The sequence below is a fragment of the Podarcis muralis genome, chromosome 16 (assembly GCF_964188315.1).
Source record: "Podarcis muralis chromosome 16, rPodMur119.hap1.1, whole genome shotgun sequence".
Taxonomy (NCBI): domain Eukaryota; kingdom Metazoa; phylum Chordata; class Lepidosauria; order Squamata; family Lacertidae; genus Podarcis; species Podarcis muralis.
In genome coordinates this window covers 18362355-18383476 of record NC_135670.1, presented here as the reverse complement: position 1 = coordinate 18383476, position 21122 = coordinate 18362355, and the positions used below count along the sequence as shown (strand labels likewise).

At 48.5% G+C, this 21122-nt stretch overlaps 1 protein-coding gene across 4 annotated transcripts; it reads right to left on the bottom strand.

Moving 5' to 3' along the window:
• Nucleotides 1–1116: 1116 nt before the first annotated feature.
• On the bottom strand, nt 1117–21101 carry SLC25A44 (solute carrier family 25 member 44). Of its 4 annotated transcripts, XR_003704057.2 has the most exons (6): nt 20867–21101; nt 12775–12895; nt 9768–10401; nt 6863–6985; nt 3883–4755; nt 1117–1435 (listed from the first exon to the last, which is right to left on the bottom strand). XR_003704057.2 is itself a non-coding variant. In XM_028709096.2 (5 exons), exons 3-5 carry the CDS (start codon nt 10387–10389, stop codon nt 4442–4444), a joined length of 1059 nt encoding a protein of 352 aa, XP_028564929.2. In that variant the 5' UTR covers nt 10390–10401; nt 12775–12895; nt 20867–21101; the 3' UTR covers nt 1117–4441. The 4 variants fall into 4 exon arrangements, 3 of the variants coding, with proteins under 3 accessions (XP_028564929.2, XP_028564931.1, XP_028564930.2); XM_028709096.2 differs by having other exon boundaries at nt 1117–4755; XM_028709098.2 differs by having other exon boundaries at nt 1117–4755; nt 6863–6990; nt 20867–21054.
• Nucleotides 21102–21122: the final 21 nt, after the last annotated feature.

Here is a 21122-nt window from a genome sequence, read left to right as displayed (position 1 = left end):
GTACAGTATTATTTCTTTTTGCAACCTTGCTAGCACGGTATTATTAATTCTTAAAAAGCACCTATAGTTTTTCTAAGGAATACAGGAGATTAAGGCCAAGACATAGCCAAATAACCTTGAATGGCCCAAACGGAAAAAAGGAATGGCGAGAGAAAGCGACACGGAGATCATTCAGGTGCCTGTAATTAAAAGTTATAAAATTGACCTTTCAGTGGCTGGCTGGAATGGCCAGCTAAAAGCAAGCCATGCCTATGATGGCTTTAAAAGTGAAGTGGGGCAATTCATGGGAGGATAAGGCTCTGAATGGATTGGGTCTACCTTCACTGTTCTAGGCAGTATGCCTTTTGAATACCAGCTGCTAGGAATTGCAGGTGGGGAGGGTGCTATTGCACTCAGGTTCTGTTTATGGGTTTCCCAGATTAAATCTGGTTGGGCACTGTGAGAACAGCACGCTGCACAAAACAGCAAACTAACAAAAGAGAGTATGTGAGAGGGAAATCTCAACATGCAAATGAATGATGGAGAGCAAGAGCCAGAGATCTTGGATTGGCACCGTGGCTCAGTAAATTCACAGACTCAGCTGCCCCAGGACCCCCAAGTACCCCCATGGAACCTGTACACAGTGCATAGGGTTAGGGAGTGTGCACACTCAAGTCACACAGGAAGCTGGAGAGGTTTGTCTGACCTTACCACCACCCCATATAAACGGCAGTTATGCTAAAAAATACCTCATTTTCATTTCCAGCTGCTCTGGTAGGGAAAGATCACTAAAAAGCAGAGCAAACTGTCTTGTGGTGAATTCTGCTCATCCACAGGCCATCTTTTCAGTGCCCAAGAATTTTCCAAATCCCCAGGCTTGCCTAGAAGCAGTTGGAAAGCCATTGTTTTAAAGCTGGAACAGGGAACATATGTCTGTCAAGATATTATTGGATGTCATCGCCAACCACCCTTGACCATAGGCCATGCTGGCCAAGGTTGATCAGTGTTGTCGGTTCAACAACATCTGGAGGGCCAAATATTTGCCCACTCCTGATTTTGGAGCATTTCATCCCTGTTGAGCGTAAAAGGTCATTTGTTTCCACATCATAAGCAAAAGAAGATTCACCAGGAAAAGGGTCAAATAAATAATAAAAACTTTAATTACACTTCAAAGACTTATTACAGTGCAAAATTGAAACCTGTTTTAATGTACACAAATACATTCAAACTCCATATTGAAACAGCAGGCACAGATATCGGAGATCGCTTGGAATTTTTTCCCATTTAGAGAAGACATGGACAGGCAAATCCTCACTTCTTGTGGCTGTCAAAGATTTCCTGTTGGCCCTACGCACCCCATGCTCAGATCATGTTTGCATCTGTTTTAAAGGTAGTCACTACAGCTTCCTCAGATCCGTTCAACGGAGCTCCCTACAGATTCTCTGTGTACTAAAGACTGGAAACAAAAATAATTAATTCAGAGTATCATTGCACTTTAAAAAACAAAGTCAAGATAAAGAATGGAATGAGATTTCAGCCCAAAGTGGTTATTTGTACTTGAGATATGCATAGGACCTCACCAGGAAAAACACATGCCATAAACCGCTCATCATTTAACCAGCACGAGGGATCGGCTACTCTATATACAATCCACTGATAAGGCTCCAAGCATTTTCATAAGGGTTGGTTGGATAGCAGATGAACTGACACAAGTAACATACCACTGCAAAACCATCACAGCAGCTTTTCGAAGGGGTAGGGCATTAAACCATCCAACTCCCCTGAGATTATAATAATCTTCCTTTGCCACTTTAGCTTAGAAGTAGGAGAGGCTAATGTTTTTTGAGACCCTCCAGGAGGCTGCAAAAAGTAGTGGGTGTGGCACCCCACACTATAGCACACACACTTGCATGCAAGCATGCAGGACATTGTGCCTACTTTGTTTTATTCTTTTGCCACCAAAGGGGAAGACAATTTTACCTGGTGGAGTACATCAGGCCCCTGGATCAAGGGTTAGCCACCCCTTCCGCAGAAAAAGCTAATCCACCACACCATCTAGGTGCTCTTAACACATCACCATGTAAACAACCTCCCATCAAAGACAATTGCAAAATGCAATGGAGGTTTATTGTGAAACTTAAAAATACAGAAAAGTGTACAAATTAAGAGAAAGAAATAAGTTTTGACTGCTGCTCTTACCAAGGGAAGGGGAGTAAAAAATGCCTCCCACTTGGCAAAAATCAAATTCAGCACAATTCCCGGCATGTTGGGGGGTATTTTGCAAAGTCAACACTACTCCTAGGCAGCCAAAATGTGGGCCTGGTTCTGCTCCCTGTGCATTTGCCAACTATGAAATAACCGTGCAGTATGAGGACTCCAAGGCCGCCTAATTTTATTTGCTTTATTAACCCCCCCCTGGGGGGGGGGATCCTTCAGTCCTCCAACAGGTCACCAGTGGAACCAACAGAAGTCTATGCCACACTCAAAGGCCTAGTTCTAAGAGGCTGAGTGGGAAACCTTATCTGGGCTGTACCATTTCAGATTCAGGACTGGTCCTAAATTTAAAAGGGGGGGGGAGTGACCACCCATTAAGAAGGAAGCTCAACAAGCAAAATGGCTTTCTATGGACAGGGTTTTGTGAGGTTTAAATATGGGGGGAAAGTCATGTGAGCCTCCACCTGCACTACTACACCCCAGGCACATGTCTTACCGCCTCACTAAGAACTAAACCAAGTATATGGGGTACAAAACCTTATGGTGAAAGGTCTAAGACTTTGTCTAATTACAGCTGATTTTGGCCAACTTTGGGATATTTCACCCCTCTTACTTTCCTGCCCTTAAGTGGAAGTGGGTTGTTTGTCTAGTTCTAACCCCTGCCCTATCCCTTTTCTGGGACAGCACACCTCCCTGCCTCAGCCTGGGGTGCATTTAGGTTCAGGGGAGCAGGAAAGGCATCAGAAGAGGTTTGGGGAGGGACACACCGGCCCACATATTCTGCTTCCAGGGCCCACAACATGCCAAATATTTCCACAGTACAGTGTTTATAGGGTTTACTTAAAGAACCCTATAGAAACTTACAGGGTTTACTTATTTGCAGAGTACGAGGTCCACCCATAGCCCCTTTCTTGGTTCCTGATTATGGCACTAGAGTAAACTCTCATCCAAGTTAATATATATTTATATATTAAAAAAAACATTGCTTACTTTAGAGAAAAGGTCAAAAGTGCAGAGAATATCACCTCCCCTGTATTGCTTCCAAAGATGCCCACCCCTGTAATCCATTTTAAAACAAGTGAATTTACTTCCAACATGGTATTACCACCTCTACTCCCCAAACGGCAGCCTTGCACAGACTTACATGGCTACAAAAGCACTGTGGACACAGGGGAGCAAGGTAAAAAAAAAATAACATGCAGAATCAGCACCAGTCACAATAGAAAAAATAGTGACAGAAACAAGATGGGAGGACAAAATGGAAAGACGCCCATCACTGGAAAGGGGGTTGCCCTGCTCCTACTAGTCCAACAGCTGAAAGCTCTTAGATCGGAAACAGGAACGCAAAGCAACTTCAACCAAGGTGGAGCCAGACCTGCAAAGGGCTGCAGTCTCAACAGGCTGCCCTGCCCAGACAAAAGGAGAAGCTTTCCACTCTTGCCCTCTGCAAAAACAGGTGTAGAGCTCCTTCCCAGTTACTACACTTTCATGAAACACTCATTCAGTGATTGGGACATACTTGTACAAAGATCAAAAAGGAAGTATTATACAACTCTTTTCAGCAAGATAATTATGTTCTGCCTTTCAGAAGAATCCTAAAAGGGGGGTGGGGAGCAGATTTCATTGTGCTTAAAAGGAAAGGGGAAACAATTTTAGGATAGGAATCGTCTTTCTTTTTTTAACACTCACATTTGCAAAGGCCACAGAATAAAGGGTGCGTCCTCCCCAGAGAGGACTTTAATCCCAGAAGATGCATGCACGTACCAAAAGTACAACTGTGCACCTCTACTGCTGCAGACTCTCAAAAGGAACTCCTTGCTTTTGGTATATCTCCCTGTTTTCAAATCTTAAATCTGTAGACGTTTTGGAGGGGTGTCTGAGGGGATTTTTTAATTTTTTTTTACTAATAACTTCTTTCCAGGAGGTGTGTACTGTTGCTGCTGCAAGTGGCAGTTTCTGCAGCTCATGGGTGGCGGCGGCAAATCGCACAAAGTCTTCCAAGGTAGGAATTTGGCAAAATGAAGAATAAAAACGCATTTTCAGAAGATCGTGTTGTTTTGCTTCATTCGTTTAGTTGTGGTGTGTTTCCTTTTAATTCAAGAAGGAAAAAAGAAGAGGCGCCGGGGTTCCTTCACATACGAGCAAGGAGTTTTTACAGTAGGTGCTTTCTTTTACAGAATGCTGCAATCAATCCAAAGGGGTAGACAAATACTGGGGAAGGGGACTTTTTATATACTGTCCTTTGCATTTAATCCTTCACTAACAAATACTTGTTAGAAAGCTCTCCGGGCTCACTTTTTGGTGGCTTTTCAACCATGCCAATGGTCCAAGAGATTACAACCAAGTCCGACTCCCCCTTCCCCAGTTTCGCTACCAGTGCCTTGAGTCCACCAACTCTGGACGGAGGCTCAGTTTCTTCAGAGTCTCGTAGCCCACCACGATGACAATGGTGGAAGGGGTGGCGGAGATGATGCGGGCCGAGAGGCCTTTCATCAGGCCCCAGGGCCCTTCCTCTGCTACCAGCTGCTTGAAAGTGAGAACAATGGAGCTCTTGCCTTCCACCTGAGCGGGAGAAAAGAACAGCCACAAAGTCAGAGGTTCACATGGAAACAACACAGGAGAAAAAAACTGGACAAACCAAGCAAGCTTGTTTCCTTCTGCTCCAGAAGCTAGGAATCAAACCAAAGGATTCAAGTTACAAAAAAGGAGATTCCAACTAAACATCAGTTAAGAGCTTTCTGATGTTACGAGCTCTTTGACAGTGGAATATACTCCCAAGAGAGATAGTGGACTCTCCTTCCTTGGTGGTTTTTAAGCAGAGATTGAGTGGCCACCTGTCATGTACCATTTAGCTGAGATTCTTGCACTGCAGGGAGTAGGACTAGATGACACTTGGGGTCCCATCAAGCTCAACAATTCTATGCTTCTACGACCCACCCCACCCATCAAAACAACCATATTCAATGCTAAGAAAAGCCCAAGATACCATATTGGCCCGAATATAAGCCGCACCTGCAAATAAGCTGCACCTTTAAAATTCAATATAAAATTGGAAAGAAATAGAAACAGTGGTGGTGGCCAGATGGGCAAGAAGAGACATTCTGGGGGGGGGATGCAGCTCGCCTCACACTACGTTAGGCAGGGTGGGATGATGAGTGCCGGTGGGGGCTGCCATGGCAGTGCTGCCATGCGATCCCCCTCTGCCTGCCCCGCCGCTGTTAATGGAGCCAGGGTTGCCCGCCCTATGTCCGGAGTGGTGAGCGACGGGGCAGGCAGAGGGGAATCGCATGGCGGTGGCGTGGCAGCCCCACTGCCCACTGCTCCCGGCACAGCAGAGACGAACAGTGGGAAGCGCGAAGTGGCAGCACCTGCCACCCCCGCTCGCCAGGACTCCAGCAGGAGTTAAAAGAGTTAAGGGCAGGGTTCACTATGTCTGTTTCAGCCAATTTTGGTAAGGCTGCGAATACAAGCCGTACTTCAACTTTTCACAGTCAGAATTGGGGGGGGGGGGGGGGAGTGTGTGGCTTATATTTGGGCCAATACGGTAAGTTACAGAAACAATGGAATTGTGCCGAATTCATTCTCTTTTCAATGTTTTTGTTGTATTTCTATTTTATTTACACATTTTAAAGCCTTTCACGCACAAGTAGCCAAGATAACACATGGCTACTTCAGAATCCTCAGCTACAAAGCTTTCAACAGCCTGGCCTGGGGCCCACAAAGTGTGGCTGGCCTAGATGTGCAGTTGCCAAGATACTGCCCTGTCACCTACAAGAGCCTGGGCCAATGTCATGTTTGCTTATTTGTTGTGTTATATACTGCCTTTCTGCGTGGGCACCCAGGGACGCTTACAATTCAAAAATACTAAAACAACTTACATGAAAGGTAAAGATGGCCCTACGGCGGCAGTGGGAGGGCAGCCTGACTGGAGCAGACCCTGATGCTGCATTTCAGAGACACTCAGGATTCATCAGAAATGCAGTGGTACATGAGGGATGACTCTCCCCAGATCAGGTGCTTTTCTACCTCACACTACATGACTGATGCTCTCTCAATGCCTTGGAAGTACAGTTTGAATCAGTTGAGCTTCAGTACTCTGGCAGAAATAAATGCCCAACCTGGCTGACTTGGAGTTGTAGTCCAAAATATCTGGAAAAGGCTGCCCTAAACATTCAAACATACCTTCTGGAGGTGGTCTTGAACCCAGCTTTGCCACTAAAGACCCAAGCAGCCGCAGAGCGCCTTTCATGAGTCAAGGCTGCAGCACCACCTGCAACCACCACCTCAATAGAGCGATCTGTACTCTGGAAAACTCTAGGTTGAACTACCACACTGCATTATTTGAGGGTCTGCCTTTGAAGATTCTGACTAGAAGCTACAGTTAATCCAAAACACAGACACTAGAGGCTGCTGACTGGGACCAGCTAACGGAACTAAACTTCACCAGTGCCTCAGCATCCTTTCATTTCTGAGCAGGACTCAAAATGGTGAAATTGCCTGTAAAGTACGAGACCTGAATACATGGACAGGATCACAAAGCTGGAAAGTAATTTGAAGGTCATCTAGTTCAAGCACAGGAGAGGCCACCAAGGAACGCCTAGTCTACCATGAGCCCCTGCCAAGGTAATCATTTAAAACGATGCTTTATTTGGCCGTAGGATGCTCTTACCTGCACGCGAGCCCGGATGACATCCATGGGGTTGGTGAGAGTGGAAGCTGTTGCAGCGGCCATTGGCCCGGATATGGCTTGGAGGAGCAAGTGTGGACAGTCCTTGGGTGTCAGGCTGGAAAGCTGTTCTGGAAAGAGGAGTGAGAGCCAGGTTATGTATACGAACATATAGGTTGTGCCATTTGTGCTTCCACAGTCAGGGGCAATCTACCTCACTGTGCTGGTGGTGAAGGCAGAGCACAGGGGAGGACTGCTGCCTTCTGGTCCTAACTGGAAGCACCTGTTTGGTAGCTGCTGTTAGGGGGAAAAGGCTGGGCTGAATGGAAAACTCAGATCCGGCAGGGATGGTCCGAAGTGACATTTTTCTGTTTTAGATTACTGGTGCTTTGCCAAATGTTTTCCAACTGCAACAGGCAAAGCATTTAAATAAAAAGGAAAGACAGAACCCTTCAGTGGCTGGCTGTTTTATATGAACTTGTATCAAATGTTTCTTGATTTTTCCTAATCCACACACAGGATAGTGAGACAGTATCATTATTAAGGCCAGTTTTAAAAATGGTAATCCCAGAGTAACATGCAAACTTTCATGTTCTCTCCCCCCCCCCCCTTTTAGTCAACAAAGAGCAGCCATTGTTTATTTATCACAGGATGTCTTGCTGCAGTATGGGACTTGTGGGCCCCAGGCACAGTCTAACCTAATTAAATCTGCAAAATGCTTCTTCCTTTCCATCTCACGACTGTCACAACTAGCAAACAGGAGCTACCATCATACCCAGCAATGTATTTTCTCTACCACCCACTTCTTTGTTGTTTCAGGGAAAGGGGGTTATACCCAGTACTTGGTTTGGAGAAGAGTTCCATAAAGCCTGAAAGGTTGCAGAATACATTGCAATTCTGGGGCTTATGCTAATCAAGGAGTCTTCTTACTAATACCACAGGGGTTTTTTTTCCTGAAGGAGCAACATGGCCACTTGGCTTTTTGTATACATACCCTTAGCTGCAATAGCCTTTTGTAGCAAAACCAGCTAATAATCTTGAGCTTTCCTTGGCATTCACATTTCAGATGTGCACATGCATTCAACAGATAGGCTTTTCCAACAAAAGCTCAAAACCAATTATGGGGGGGGGGGGGGCTAATATACAGCCTTTACACCAACCGGTTCCCAAGGTGGCTCAAATTATTTTAAAAAAAAAAACATTTAGAATGTTGGAGTGTTGACAACAATTGAGCCTATAGGGATAAGTAATACTAACTCACCCTACTGTGAATTTGGAAGTTCCAGATCCAGACACAGAATGCCAAATAAAAGATCTCTTTCCTTCACTGCTACCTTTGGAGATGGAGTGGGATATACTGCTGCCTAATCACTCCATGGTGCTGGAGGAGACTCTTGAGAGTCCCATGGACTGCAAGAAGATCAAACCTCTCCATTCTTAAGGAAATCAGCCCTGAGTGCTCACTCGAAGGACAGATCGTGAAGCTGAGGCTCCAGTACTTTGGCCACCTCATGAGAAGAGAAGACTCCCTGGAAAAGACCCTGATGTTGGGAAAGATAGAGGGCACAAGGAGAAGGGGACAGCAGAGGACGAGATGGTTGGACGGTGTTCTCGAAGCTACAAACATGAGTCTGACCAAACTGTGGGAGGCAGTGGAAGACAGAAGTGCCTGGCGTGCTCTGGTCCACGGGGTCACGAAGAGTCGGACACGACTAAACGACAACAACAACAACAATCACCTATGCTAAAATCCTGGATTTCTCCATTATTTTCCATAGGCAGCTCTCACTTCTACCCTGGAGGAGGGGGAAAATGGATTGTGTCTGTGCGCGTAAAGGAACCAGACATCAGACACGACTGGTTGTCTATAAATTAAATTATGGTTGAGACACAGAAATGTTAAGTGTATCAACTGAAAAAGGAAAAAGAGAATGATGGAGGGCAGTGGGAGAGAGGTAGTTGGCTGACTCAACTCTGCAACAGCTTGTACCTTTGGGGAAGGGGAGGAATAGGGTTGGGGGGCATAACTCCCCTTCCCTGCAGTATGCAGGGAAAGTTAAGAGAAAAGGTTAAAAGGGCATATTTTCTCTTTCACCTCAGACAAGCCTATATAGCAATTAAATACTCAGGTTTGGAGCTGGCAGCCAGCCCTTCACCTAATCCCTCTGGAGTTATACAACACAGCAGAGGCTGTGACCCTTTCCCACTTCCTGAAACTCCTCTGCAAGAGGCCTCAACAGCGCTACAAGGCTCTTGTTTGAAACTGGAAGGAGCCTTGTATGGGACAATGCCTCTTACTGCAACATTTTGTTGCAGGTCTTACTTGTAAAAGCAGTTTAAATTCATGCAACCCCCCACCAATAAAAGAGAGCTCAGCAAGTAACATAGGGGTTGCGACCCAGGATGTGTCTTCTTAGCAACTTATTCTTGTAATTTTTAAGTTGTTTAAAACTGTTTTTAACATTGTGCAATATTGTGTTTTAATATTAACGTTGTGCTTTAATTGCTGTAACCTGCCCTGGAAACTTAAGGTGAAGAGCAGGTAATAACACCGTAATAACAAATGAATGATGGTTTGAGACGACAATATATGCTTTCAGTCGTAAAAGAGCAAATGAGATGCTTGCCAAACACATCTGGGGAGGGAGTTCCACAATCTCAGAACTAAATTGGGTTCTGGTTCCTAAAAGGTTCTGGTTTCAGTCGCCACCTCAGAAGGTAGGAGGCAGCTGGGAGCAGGGGCCAGATTGGCTTTCTTAACATTTGGACTGGGGTTTGTTTGGGAGCAGAGTCCTGCAGTTCCTCTGGTCCCAGCCTGCATAGCACTTGCAAAGGCAGAGGGTGAGTTCCGATCACCTGCCAGAGAAACGAACAAAAGGGAGGTCCAAAGGCTGCTTTGGTTTCTCACCTGCATAGAAATGGTAGAAGGGCCACCAGACAGCGCTGTTGGGAATGTAAGTGAGTAGGGAGGCCACATAGCCCCTGTAGAACCCCCTCAGCCCATCGGCCTTGAAGATCTGTGCGATGATGTCCCGCGTTTGTCCGAAGACCGGGAACCGTTTCCCTTCGTGGGTCTGCACTCTGAACCGGCCCATGGTCTCGCCTTTCCGTTGCATCATCAAATGCTGGGAGATCACATCGATGGGCACCGTGATGCTCTGGGCCACGAGGGAGGCTGAGCCACCGGCCAATAGAGACTTGACTGCGTTACTGCTGGTGTACTGAGAGAAGTACTTGCGAGTGAGCTCGTACGTTGTCACGTAGCACTGGCCTGAGATCAGGGTGAAGGTGTTGACCAAGAAGCCCCGGTAGAGCCCAGCCGCCCCTTCGGCCCGCAGGATCTTGACAAAAGCGTCAAAGGTCCCGTTGTAGAGGCTCTTTCCCTTCTGGACCTGCAGCCGCGTCCGGATAAGCGTGAAGGGGTACACACTGACCCGGATCATCATGGTCATGCAGACCCCAAAGACGTAGAATTTCTTCTTGTCCAGGTGCTCCCACTCAATGATCTGGATGTTGCGCTTGTCCTCCATGGCTGACGCCCCCTAGTAATGAGGCAGAAAGGACACACTGATTATTCCTAGACAAACTGCTCCTTTGGGATTAAGCCTCAGCTGCCCAAACCTGCCCACGGTATTTAATCAACCATCAGCCAGGCCTCACAGCAGCTTTCGTCAAACCAATGCCCTCCAAATGTTATTTTGGCTATTTTGGATCATAACTCCCATCAGTCTCAGTCAGCACAACCTCTCAAACTCACATGGAGTTGTGCTGTGAGCCAATTCTAGAAGTCCATGGAAAGCAATTCTACAGAATATTAGCTCTCAAAAGGTTTTGATTAGGATTGCCACCCAATTAAAAGAAATTGCTGCTGATTTATAATTATATGAATGTTATCAAGTCTCCATAAATTTGCAGATGATAGCAGTTGTGACAAAGGCACTCTCTTCCAGTTTCAGATTATGTATTCACAGGCCCTAGCAGGCAGATGGGCATTTCCTCCTATAAGAGAAGTAGGAATGCCTCTAAGATGGCATGCATCACCTGGTTTTGCTAGCTCCTTTAAATTGTGTGAAAGATACTGAAAACATCTGCCACCCAGTTGAGGGCACATTTTAAATAAAACAAACTGATTAATCAGCTGAGCACCATATAACCTAGTTGCCATCCTTTGCAGTTCCCAGGTGCTGCAATCTTTTATAGTGTTCACTTTGATTTCTATGATTTTCAGTGGTGGTGCAGCAGCAGTAATGGTGAGAACCTCAGCTATTTGCCCAACCACCACCTTTCACCAGAAAAAAATAGGAATTAGGCAAAACAAGATTTCTGTGCAAACTGGCCTAATTCACATAATAGATACAACTTGCAGTATTTCTTTTCAGTACAGTCTCAAGCAGATTCCAAATGCTACAGCATTCTTAAAGGTTATCGCTTTAATTGTTTTGCTTTTGCCTTTTTTTCTTTTTCTTTTTCTTTTTTTTTTTTGCTTCTCAAGTCACAAAAAACTTCACACATTTGCCTTTTGAGAAGACAGGGCCAAACTATATAAACTAGTAGTCAGTATTTTCTCAGAATGTTTCATTCCATTTCTTACTCCTTTAGAGCAGCAATGAAAGTCTCAGGAGCAACAGTGTCCATACTGCTTCTGAGTTCACAACACAACCTTAAACTGGCTCTTCTAGAAAACCTGCCCATTTGCTGGGAAGAAAGCCAAGGTCTCTTTTCTGACAGCTTTCCCAGAAGTGGACTGAAAGGAAACTGGGCGGGTCCATGTTCAGGTTTTACCTATGTAGCTTGGACAAATTCATTTTATTCTCTAGACCAGCCTTTGCAAACCTGATGCCCTTCAGATGACTCAGTTTTGACAATTCTCCCAAACCAGTTTGGAGATGTGGGAATGTGACATAGGCTCGTGTCTCTGATTCCCTCTTTCTGGCAAGGACTCCAGTTCCCTTCCTCCATTTCCAAGTATTTTCTAGCCATAGTTTGCTACAATGTCCAGTGCCCTGACCTTTAAAACAAGGGTTTCCAACCAGGGATTGGAGGCAAGTGCTATCTCTACTTCACACAATACAACAAACTATTAACAGAAAAAACTTGGGAATGGAGGAATCAGTGAGCACAAGGGGAGAAGCATACACACACATCTGAAGCACGTCCCAGATCTTCTAAGGCTCCAATAGTAGCTCTGCTTAACTGGGAGTAAGTTCCACAAAGTTCAGTGGGATTTACCTCTGATTAGACATGTGCTGAAAGCCATGATTTGGGGAATTAGAATATGATGTCTGAACTGGGGTAATGATGGGAGGACTATGCCAATACATTTGATGTAAAGTTCATCACTTTTAAAAAATTGCTGATAATTTTGCAAGCAAAATATTCAAATTCTGAAAATGGAGTGTGCTGTATCAATCAGGCACAGCTACTTAATTTGCAGGGCTATTAGGGCTCCACTTCCAAAATGCCATGGTGTAATTGAGGAATTTTATTTTTTCTTTTTGGCATCAGAAATATCCCAACAAACACAAGGACTAGGAATCAGCATAAACTAAACATAAAGACACTAAAAGTTAATGGCAGCTTTCAATACAAATTGACCTCAACGTCCTTTTTCAACAAGCTATTAGGATTGGGAATTAGGCATGCCACATAGTAGTGGCCCCTTTCTTATATTGATGATTGTTCCAAAAAGTGAGGCTGGGAGACCATTCCCCTGCTCTGTGGCAGTTACATGTCAGGTCTGCTGGACTTTATTTCGGTTCTATGGCTTGCCTGCTGCATGATGCCTGAACTGAGTCATTCTCAAGCAGCGCAAAATTCTGGATGAAGAGATGTTTATTTATTGGATTTATGTATCTCCCTTCTTCCCAACAGGACTCATCAAAGGAGAGGCAAAAAATGTAGCTACTAAATGGTACCTTTTACTGAACATGTAGTGCACGAGGATTTGTGGGCAAAGATGAGATCCTCTCCCCATGCATGTTGAGTTCCCAGCTATTGCCAAACTGTCAGAGTTCTCTTCTTCCTGACACCAACCTTCTGTAAAGTAAAGAGAACAGATTATATTTCACAATAAGCGCTATGTGTTAACAGGGGATGGAGGTAAGGCAAAGAAGAGAGCTATGGCGAAGGGATAACATGCCCACCAGCACGGCAAGAGTCTCACCCCACTGTAGATGATATGCTCCCTACCATTTATACCTTTGCAAAACCTAAAATATTGTAGGTTTTGCTCTACAATCCTGAAGACTAGAAACCTGATTTTAAATGACAGCTGAAATTCTCAGAAATCTGCAGAAGCAACCCCATTCTGATATTCAGTTCTACATTCCATCTCAGCTGCACAGACCGAAGTCCATCCACAGGGCAAAGTTGGACTTTCTGCGGATGGAGCTTCCTCAAGTCACATTTTTATTTGACCATCGTCCTCCTCTCCTTCACATCTCTAACCAAGAAAATGTGTCCTATTCAGTCATTTATAGCTGTGTGCATATGAATGCAAGAAGCTGGCTTATGCCAAGCCAGATCAATGTCCATTTAACCCATTACGTTCTATTCTGATAGGCAGCGGCTTGCCAAGGCTCAAGGTCCTCCCCAGCTCTGGCAGAAGCTCTTAAAGTTACCAAGATTTCCTTCATTGGCAGGGGTTGACCTTTGAACCCCTTCCAGTTCGATGATTCTGGAATGAAAAAAGTGAAGAGGTGTCAAGTAGAATTAAACCCTCCACAGCAGGGCTGATGGAAGCCTGCCTTCCTATCTCTCCCTCTGCTGCGACCAAATGGGATGGAAAATGCTCCCTGAAAATAGGAAATTAATTAAGCCACCAGGGAATAGGTTTTAGTTCAACCAAGGCCTTTTCCCTACTCTGCTGATTTTCTATTTTCAGGCAGCTTTAAAATACACCCCCAACACACACACTCTCTTCCACCTGCTGCACATGAAGGCTAGCCTAAACGTTATTTGAAGCGCAAAATATGGCAAACTTGCAAATAAGTCTTCAGGTTATTAGCTTTTTTTTTTTTTACTAACCTGCTCTTTCAAAATTGCAAATGTAAATTGTGGACCAGCAGCTAGCAAATACCGTAGACCAATAACTTGTGTCAATACATTTTAAGTGAGACCAGGCCTCTGTGGGCAGCACTTAGGAGGTGTAAGCAGAGCAACAAAGAGGTTAAGACATAAGATGCACACAAGACCATAAGGCAGCCTTTCTCAACCTGTGGGTTCCCAGATGTTGTTGAACTACAACTCTCGTCACCCCTAGCTAGCAAGGCCAGAGCTCAGGGATGATGGGAGTTGTACTCCAACATCATCTGGGGACCCACAGTTGAGAACCGCTGCCATAAGGGCTAGTGACCCTGATAATAAAATTTATTGGCTTTTTCATCTGAAATGGTCAGAATCCTCCACAAACTCAGAAACCCTTTTCTCCCACATCTTCCTTCCCACCTTGTAAGATTCAATGATGTAGCCTTGCACTTTGTTTACAAATCAGCTGAGACGCAGCCTCCTTAGTGGTGGCTCCTACATGGTAGAAATCCATTTCTTAGCCAAACTCTAAGAAGGGAGTCTTTCTAATCCAGCAGTGGCCAGCTGGATGCTTTTAGGGATTCCATACCCCAGGGCTATTCTTGAAGATGGTTGGGAAGCTGCAACTCATGCACGGCAGCAAGATAGAGATAATACACCACTGGTACTTAAAGCCCTGAAGAGCTCAAGACTCAAGTATTTAAAGGAACACTTTCCTCAGTACTTGCCACCAAGAAGATGCTCCAAGCTTATCAAGGGAGGACCTGTTCATGGTCCCCCTGACAGGTATGGCCTGCGGGGTGGTGACACAAAGTAAGACCTTTGTGGTGGTAGCAGTGCCTCAGTTGTGAATTCCCTTCCTGTGGAGATCAGTTGTCTCTCCTGTTATTCTCATCCATAGCTGGAGTGGCGCTCAAATAGTCTTAAGTATCACCGTCTGCTGAACTTTATGAACTTGGCTAACTCTCTAAAGCTATCTGAGGTCGTAACCATCACTATATCTTAAACATTTCTCACCATCCCCATTCTCTACAGCCTGATGGCTTATATATAGCTGTCTGCATTTATTATTTTTAAGATAGTGTTGCATTTTATTTGTTGATATTTTCAGTTCCTTCTTGTTAGTTTCTGGTACAGTGGTACCCCGCAAGACGAATGCCTCGCAAGACGGAAAACCCGCAAGACGAAAGGGTTTTCTGTTTTGGAGGCGCTTCGCAAGACGAATTTCCCTATGGGCTTGCATCGCAAGACGAAAGCCCATAGGGAAATGCTGGCGGTCGGGAGCAAAGACTTTCGCCCACAGCCGGCCTTCAGAAGAGGACCTCTTCTGAAGGCCGGCGGGGGGCAAAAGTCTTTGCTCCCCCCCGCCTGCCTTCCCCCCGCCTGCCGGGGGCGATCTTAAAATGCTGGCGGGCGGGAGCGAAGCGTTCGCTGCCGACCCCCAGCATTTTAAAATCTCCCCGTGTCCCGGGGAGGTTTTAAAATGCTGGGGGTCGGGAGCGAAGCGCTGCCGAACCCCTGCATTTTAAAATCTCCCCGTGTCCCGGGAAGGTTTTAAAATGCTGGGGGTCGGCAGCCCGACCCCCAGCATTTTAAAATCTTCCCGGGACACGGGGAGATTTTAAAATGCTGGGGGTCGGCAGCGCTTCGCTCCCGACCCCCAGCATTTTAAAACGCTGTTCCGAAGGGGGGGGGTGGGGACACCTGCCCCAGCCGCCCCACTTCGGAAAGCTGTTCCGAAGCGGGGAGGGAAGGCGGGGACATCTGCCCCAGCCGCCCCACTTCGGAAAGCTGTTCCGAAGTGGGGAGGGGGGGCGGGGACATCTGCCCCAGCCGCCCCACTTCGGAAAGCTGTTCCGAAGTGGGGAGGGGGGGCGGGGACATCTGCTCCAGCCGCCCCACTTCGGAAAGCTGTTCCGAAGTGGGGAGGGGGGGCGGGGACATCTGCCCCAGCCGCCCCACTTCGGAAAGCTGTTCCGAAGCGGGGAGGGGGGGCGGGGACATCTGCCCCAGCCGCCCCACTTCGGAAAGCTGTTCCGAAGCGGGGAGGGGGGGCGGGGACATCTGCCCCAGCCGCCCGACTTCGGAAAGCTGTTCCGAAGTGGGGAGGGGGGGCGGGGACATCTGCCCCAGCCGCCCCACTTCGGAAAGCTGTTCCGAAGTGGGGAGGGGGGGCGGGGACACCTGCCCCAGCCGCCCCACTTCGGAAAGCTGTTCCGAAGTGGGGAGGGGGGGCGGGGACACCTGCCCCAGCCGCCCCACTTCGGAAAGCTGTTCCGAAGTGGGGAGGGGGGGCGGGGACACCTGCCCCAGCCGCCCCACTTCGGAAAGCTGTTCCGAAGTGGGGAGGGGGGGCGGGGACACCTGCCCCAGCCGCCCCACTTCGGAAAGCTGTTCCGAAGTGGGGAGGGGGGGCGGGGACATCTGCCCCAGCCGCCCCACTTCGGAAAGCTGTTCCGAAGTGGGGAGGGGGGGCGGGGACATCTGCCCCAGCCGCCCCACTTCGGAAAGCTGTTCCGAAGTGGGGAGGGGGGGCGGGGACATCTGCCCCAGCCGCCCCACTTCGGAAAGCTGTTCCGAAGCGGGGAGGGGGGGCGGGGACATCTGCCCCAGCCGCCCCACTTCGGAAAGCTGTTCCGAAGCGGGGCGGGGGCGGGAACACCTTCTGAAGGCGGGCGGGGGGCGAAAGTCTTTGTCCCCCGTGCCTGCCTTCCCAGGGGCTTTTAAATCGCCTCGGACAGCGGAGAAGTCCTCCGCTGTCCCGGGGTTTTTTAAAATGCTGGGGGTGGGAAGAAAAGCCCTTGTTCCCCCCCCCCCCAGCCTTCAGAAGAGGTCCGGGGACAGACTGTCCCCGGACCTGGTCTGAAGGCGGTTTCCCTAGGAACGCATTAATTGATTTTCAATGCATTCCTATGGGAAACCGTGCATCGCAAGACGAAAAAACCCCCAGCATTTTAAAACGCTGTTCCGAAGGGGGGGGGGTGGGGACACCTGCCCCAGCCGCCCCACTTCGGAAAGCTGTTCCGAAGCGGGGAGGGAAGGCGGGGACATCTGCCCCAGCCGCCCCACTTCGGAAAGCTGTTCCGAAGTGGGGAGGGGGGGCGGGGACATCTGCCCCAGCCGCCCCACTTCGGAAAGCTGTTCCGAAGTGGGGAGGGGGGGCGGGGACATCTGCTTCAGCCGCCCCACTTCGGAAAGCTGTTCCGAAGTGGGGAGGGGGGGCGGGGACATCTGCCCCAGCCGCCCCACTTCGGAAAGCTGTTCCGAAGCGGGGAGGGGGGGCGGGGACATCTGCCCCAGCCGCCCCACTTCGGAAAGCTGTTCCGAAGCGGGGAGGGGGGGCGGGGACATCTGCCCCAGCCGCCCGACTTCGGAAAGCTGTTCCGAAGTGGGGAGGGGGGGCGGGGACATCTGCCCCAGCCGCCCCACTTCGGAAAGCTGTTCCGAAGTGGGGAGGGGGGGCGGGGACACCTGCCCCAGCCGCCCCACTTCGGAAAGCTGTTCCGAAGTGGGGAGGGGGGGCGGGGACACCTGCCCCAGCCGCCCCACTTCGGAAAGCTGTTCCGAAGTGGGGAGGGGGGGCGGGGACACCTGCCCCAGCCGCCCCACTTCGGAAAGCTGTTCCGAAGTGGGGAGGGGGGGCGGGGACACCTGCCCCAGCCGCCCCACTTCGGAAAGCTGTTCCGAAGTGGGGAGGGGGGGCGGGGACATCTGCCCCAGCCGCCCCACTTCGGAAAGCTGTTCCGAAGTGGGGAGGGGGGGCGGGGACATCTGCCCCAGCCGCCCCACTTCGGAAAGCTGTTCCGAAGTGGGGAGGGGGGGCGGGGACATCTGCCCCAGCCGCCCCACTTCGGAAAGCTGTTCCGAAGCGGGGAGGGGGGGCGGGGACATCTGCCCCAGCCGCCCCACTTCGGAAAGCTGTTCCGAAGCGGGGCGGGGGCGGGAACACCTTCTGAAGGCGGGCGGGGGGCGAAAGTCTTTGTCCCCCCTGCCTGCCTTCCCAGGGGCTTTTAAATCGCCTCGGACAGCGGAGAAGTCCTCCGCTGTCCCGGGGTTTTTTAAAATGCTGGGGGTGGGAAGAAAAGCCCTTGTTCCCCCCCCCCCCAGCCTTCAGAAGAGGTCCGGGGACAGACTGTCCCCGGACCTGGTCTGAAGGCGGTTTCCCTAGGAACGCATTAATTGATTTTCAATGCATTCCTATGGGAAACCGTGCATCGCAAGACGAAAAAACCGCAAGACGAAGAGACTTGCGGAACGAATTAATTTCGTCTTGCGAGGCACCACTGTATTTAACTTTTTGAATGCTGCTTTGCATATAATTCTTCTATTAAAAGCGGGCTAAGAAATCCAGTGGTGTTTTTTTAAGGGACATGTTTCACTTCAGCAGTATAAACAAGCCCAAGTTTATAAAAAGCTGCATCTCTCTCTAAACGTGATTCTTTGGCCAATGAAGTTGGGGCTTTTGTGCTCTAGCGGAGGAAAAAAAAAAAAAGACAAGGCTCTGGGACTTGCCCAGAACAGGAGCTGAGCAAGGGCCCACCCCACTTGACACAGTTCTCGAGGGACAGTAAGAAGTCAAACAACTGGGAAGGCAGCAGGCACTGCTAATTTTAATTCTGAACTCATCTCTGCAAAGGCTAAAGGAAATTAGGGTAGCCAAGTAGTTTAACATTTACGTAGCTTCTTTCCCCAAAACAAGAAACAAATATTGTGGTGTTAGTAGCTGGAGCCTTTCTACAATGCACCTAGTTCAACATCTCCCTCCACCACCCCCAGTTCACAGTGAGGGGAACCAAGTCGTACCATGGAACAAGGCCATGGCTTGCAAGTCTGCAGTCACATGATTACACAGAAAAACTGAGAAGAGGAGAGTCAGGTATTGTGAATTCTAGAGTAGGTTCTCAAACTGTTGGATCACATGCTAAATACAGTGGTATCTCGGGTTAAGTACTTAATTCGTTCTGGAGGTCCGTTCTTAACCTGAAACTGTTCTTAACCTGAAGCACCACTTTAGCTAATGGAGCCTCCTGCTGCCGCCGTGCCGCTGGAGCACGATTTCTGTACTCATCCTGATGCAAAATCCTTAACCTGAAGCACTATTTCTGGGTTAGCGGAGTCTGTAACCTGAAGCGTATGTAACCTGAGGTACCACTGTATATCAGTACAAGTCACAAAGCAAAATTCCCCAAGGCAGGACAAAAGTACCAAGATTCACATAACACTCTGCAGAGTGCTACAGAAATACAACCCCAGCACACTGCTGTATGTGGAATTAGCATAAATATTATCTAATCTGTCCGCTCAACTCCTGTGCTCATTTCTACATATTTCGAAACCCACCAAGCCCAATGCAGCTCTCTTGCAACCTATTGTGGGTTGCCTGGAATGGTTGTTTACTCTCTCTCATCACATTTGGTGGTAGGCAGCAGAACCAGGAGTATGACTGTGGCTCCCAAGGTGCCACCATAAATGGCTGGCGGTCTGTGTTTCGCTCGGCAGGTCGTAAGTTTGGCAGGTATGCTCAAGTCTTTGACACTTTCACCTCTTTATATCCATGAACTAGAAACTTATTTAGGAGAAAAAGAAAGGGCTCCCAGGTGACAAACACCAAGGTTTGTCACCATGCAGCAGACACATGGTTGTGTGAAAAAATAAGCTGGGGAAATTGATGGACAACTGTTATCAGCACCTATGAGGCTGCCAACGAAGTACCAACAGGCATACATGACACCTCAGAGGACTTCTCTGGTGCCTGGAGGTTCCCTTCTCTACCCACCCCCACCCCTGAAATCAGCCTTGAAAGACCTATTCTACTATAGCCAATAGAGGAGATTGCAGGCGTGGAGATACCTGCAAGTTTCTCTGGTTGAAATGGGCCCCAAAAGGTTGGCAACCCCTGTGCTCCAGAAGCAACTTCTATCCTTATACAATCTACAAGATTGCACTAGCATCCTTCTCATATCCTCTTCCTCCCACCCAAAGCCTTACATAATTTCATCTCCACAGTCTATGAGCCCCAATAGTACCTTTAGCATGCTCCTACCCACATGCTCAACAAATTCTAGTCTGCTTCATAGCTCCTCCATAAACTAGTGCAGAGTTCCCAATGAACCCACCTTGGTCCCCTGCCTGCTCCTCCAAATACTATTTTCATATGCCCCAAATCCTCATTCTCCTGCTCCCAATCTGCACCCCACATCCCTATTCCCACCCCTCTTCTTCCAAGCCCCTTGTAGCATTTGTGTTTTCCACTTTTCGACACTTGAGATGTACAGTATACACTTGAGATGTACAGTATATTTTTATGACCAACCCTGCTTTTGTAATTTTGAACTGTTTTTTTTATATTAAAAAAGTTTCATGTTTTTGTTGCATGTTAATGTTGTGCTTTCATATTAATGTTGTGTTTTAATAGTTGTAACCTGCCCTGGAAACTCAGTATTTATTACTATAATAATTTGTTGACCGCTCTTCACCCTATTTCCTCTCCACTCTCCCCCCTTCCCCCTCGGTAATCTGCCTCGCAGGAACAAGCCTACTCCCCACAACAACATCACCTCCTCTCTATGGGGTGTTTTGGCCCTTTCCCCTTCACATGACCTCTTCACCCCAATAGGAGTCCATCCCCATTGTAATCAACTCTCTCCTAAACCTTATAACATAGACACTACCCCCGACCACACATACACATACATACAACACCCTCTCGAGGCCAGCTGCTTCTGTTTTTAGTCCCACCAGGGGGGGGGGGAGGCGAGGTATAAATAAATTAATAAAATATCGTGGGCCCTTCCCCCAACTCTGAACACACCACACATACCTGCTCCCCTCCCTACAAACGAATCTCGGGGGCTCTTCGTGTCCCTAAACATCAGCTCCCGCTTTCATCACGCACCTTGCACCCCCACCCCACGAGCCCCCCATAGAGGGTGCTTAGGCCCCTCCTCCTTTCATAGGCCCCGCCCCGCGCCCCTCACTCACCTCCTGGCGGCGGTTGGGCGTCCGCCGTCCCGTCCCCCGAGGAGCCACTCTCTTCCTGGCCCCAGGCAGCGGCCCCTACCCCAGCGCGCCCCCTAGCAGGCTGCCTCGCGCTCCCCCACACTCCGGCTCTGCCTCCTCGGCTTCTCCTCACGGTGTCCGGGCGAAGCCCTCGGGCCAAGGGGCGGGGCCTCTCGGCCACCCGCCCGAGAGCCAGTCACCGAGCGGCAATCGTCCCTCGCGCTCCAGCCCCCATCTT

Excerpts from the sequence above, each read along its gene's own strand:
- SLC25A44 (XM_028709096.2), bottom strand. The coding sequence starts at position 10,389 with ATGGAGGACAAGCGCAACATCCAGATCATTGAGTGGGAGCACCTGGAC. Across the intron at positions 6,986-9,767 it reads CTTCTACCATTTCTATGCAG|CTTTCCAGCCTGACACCCAA; the intron begins GTGAGAAACCAA and ends TTTCCAGAACAG. Across the intron at positions 4,756-6,862 it reads TCATCCGGGCTCGCGTGCAG|GTGGAAGGCAAGAGCTCCAT; the intron begins GTAAGAGCATCC and ends TCTCCCGCTCAG.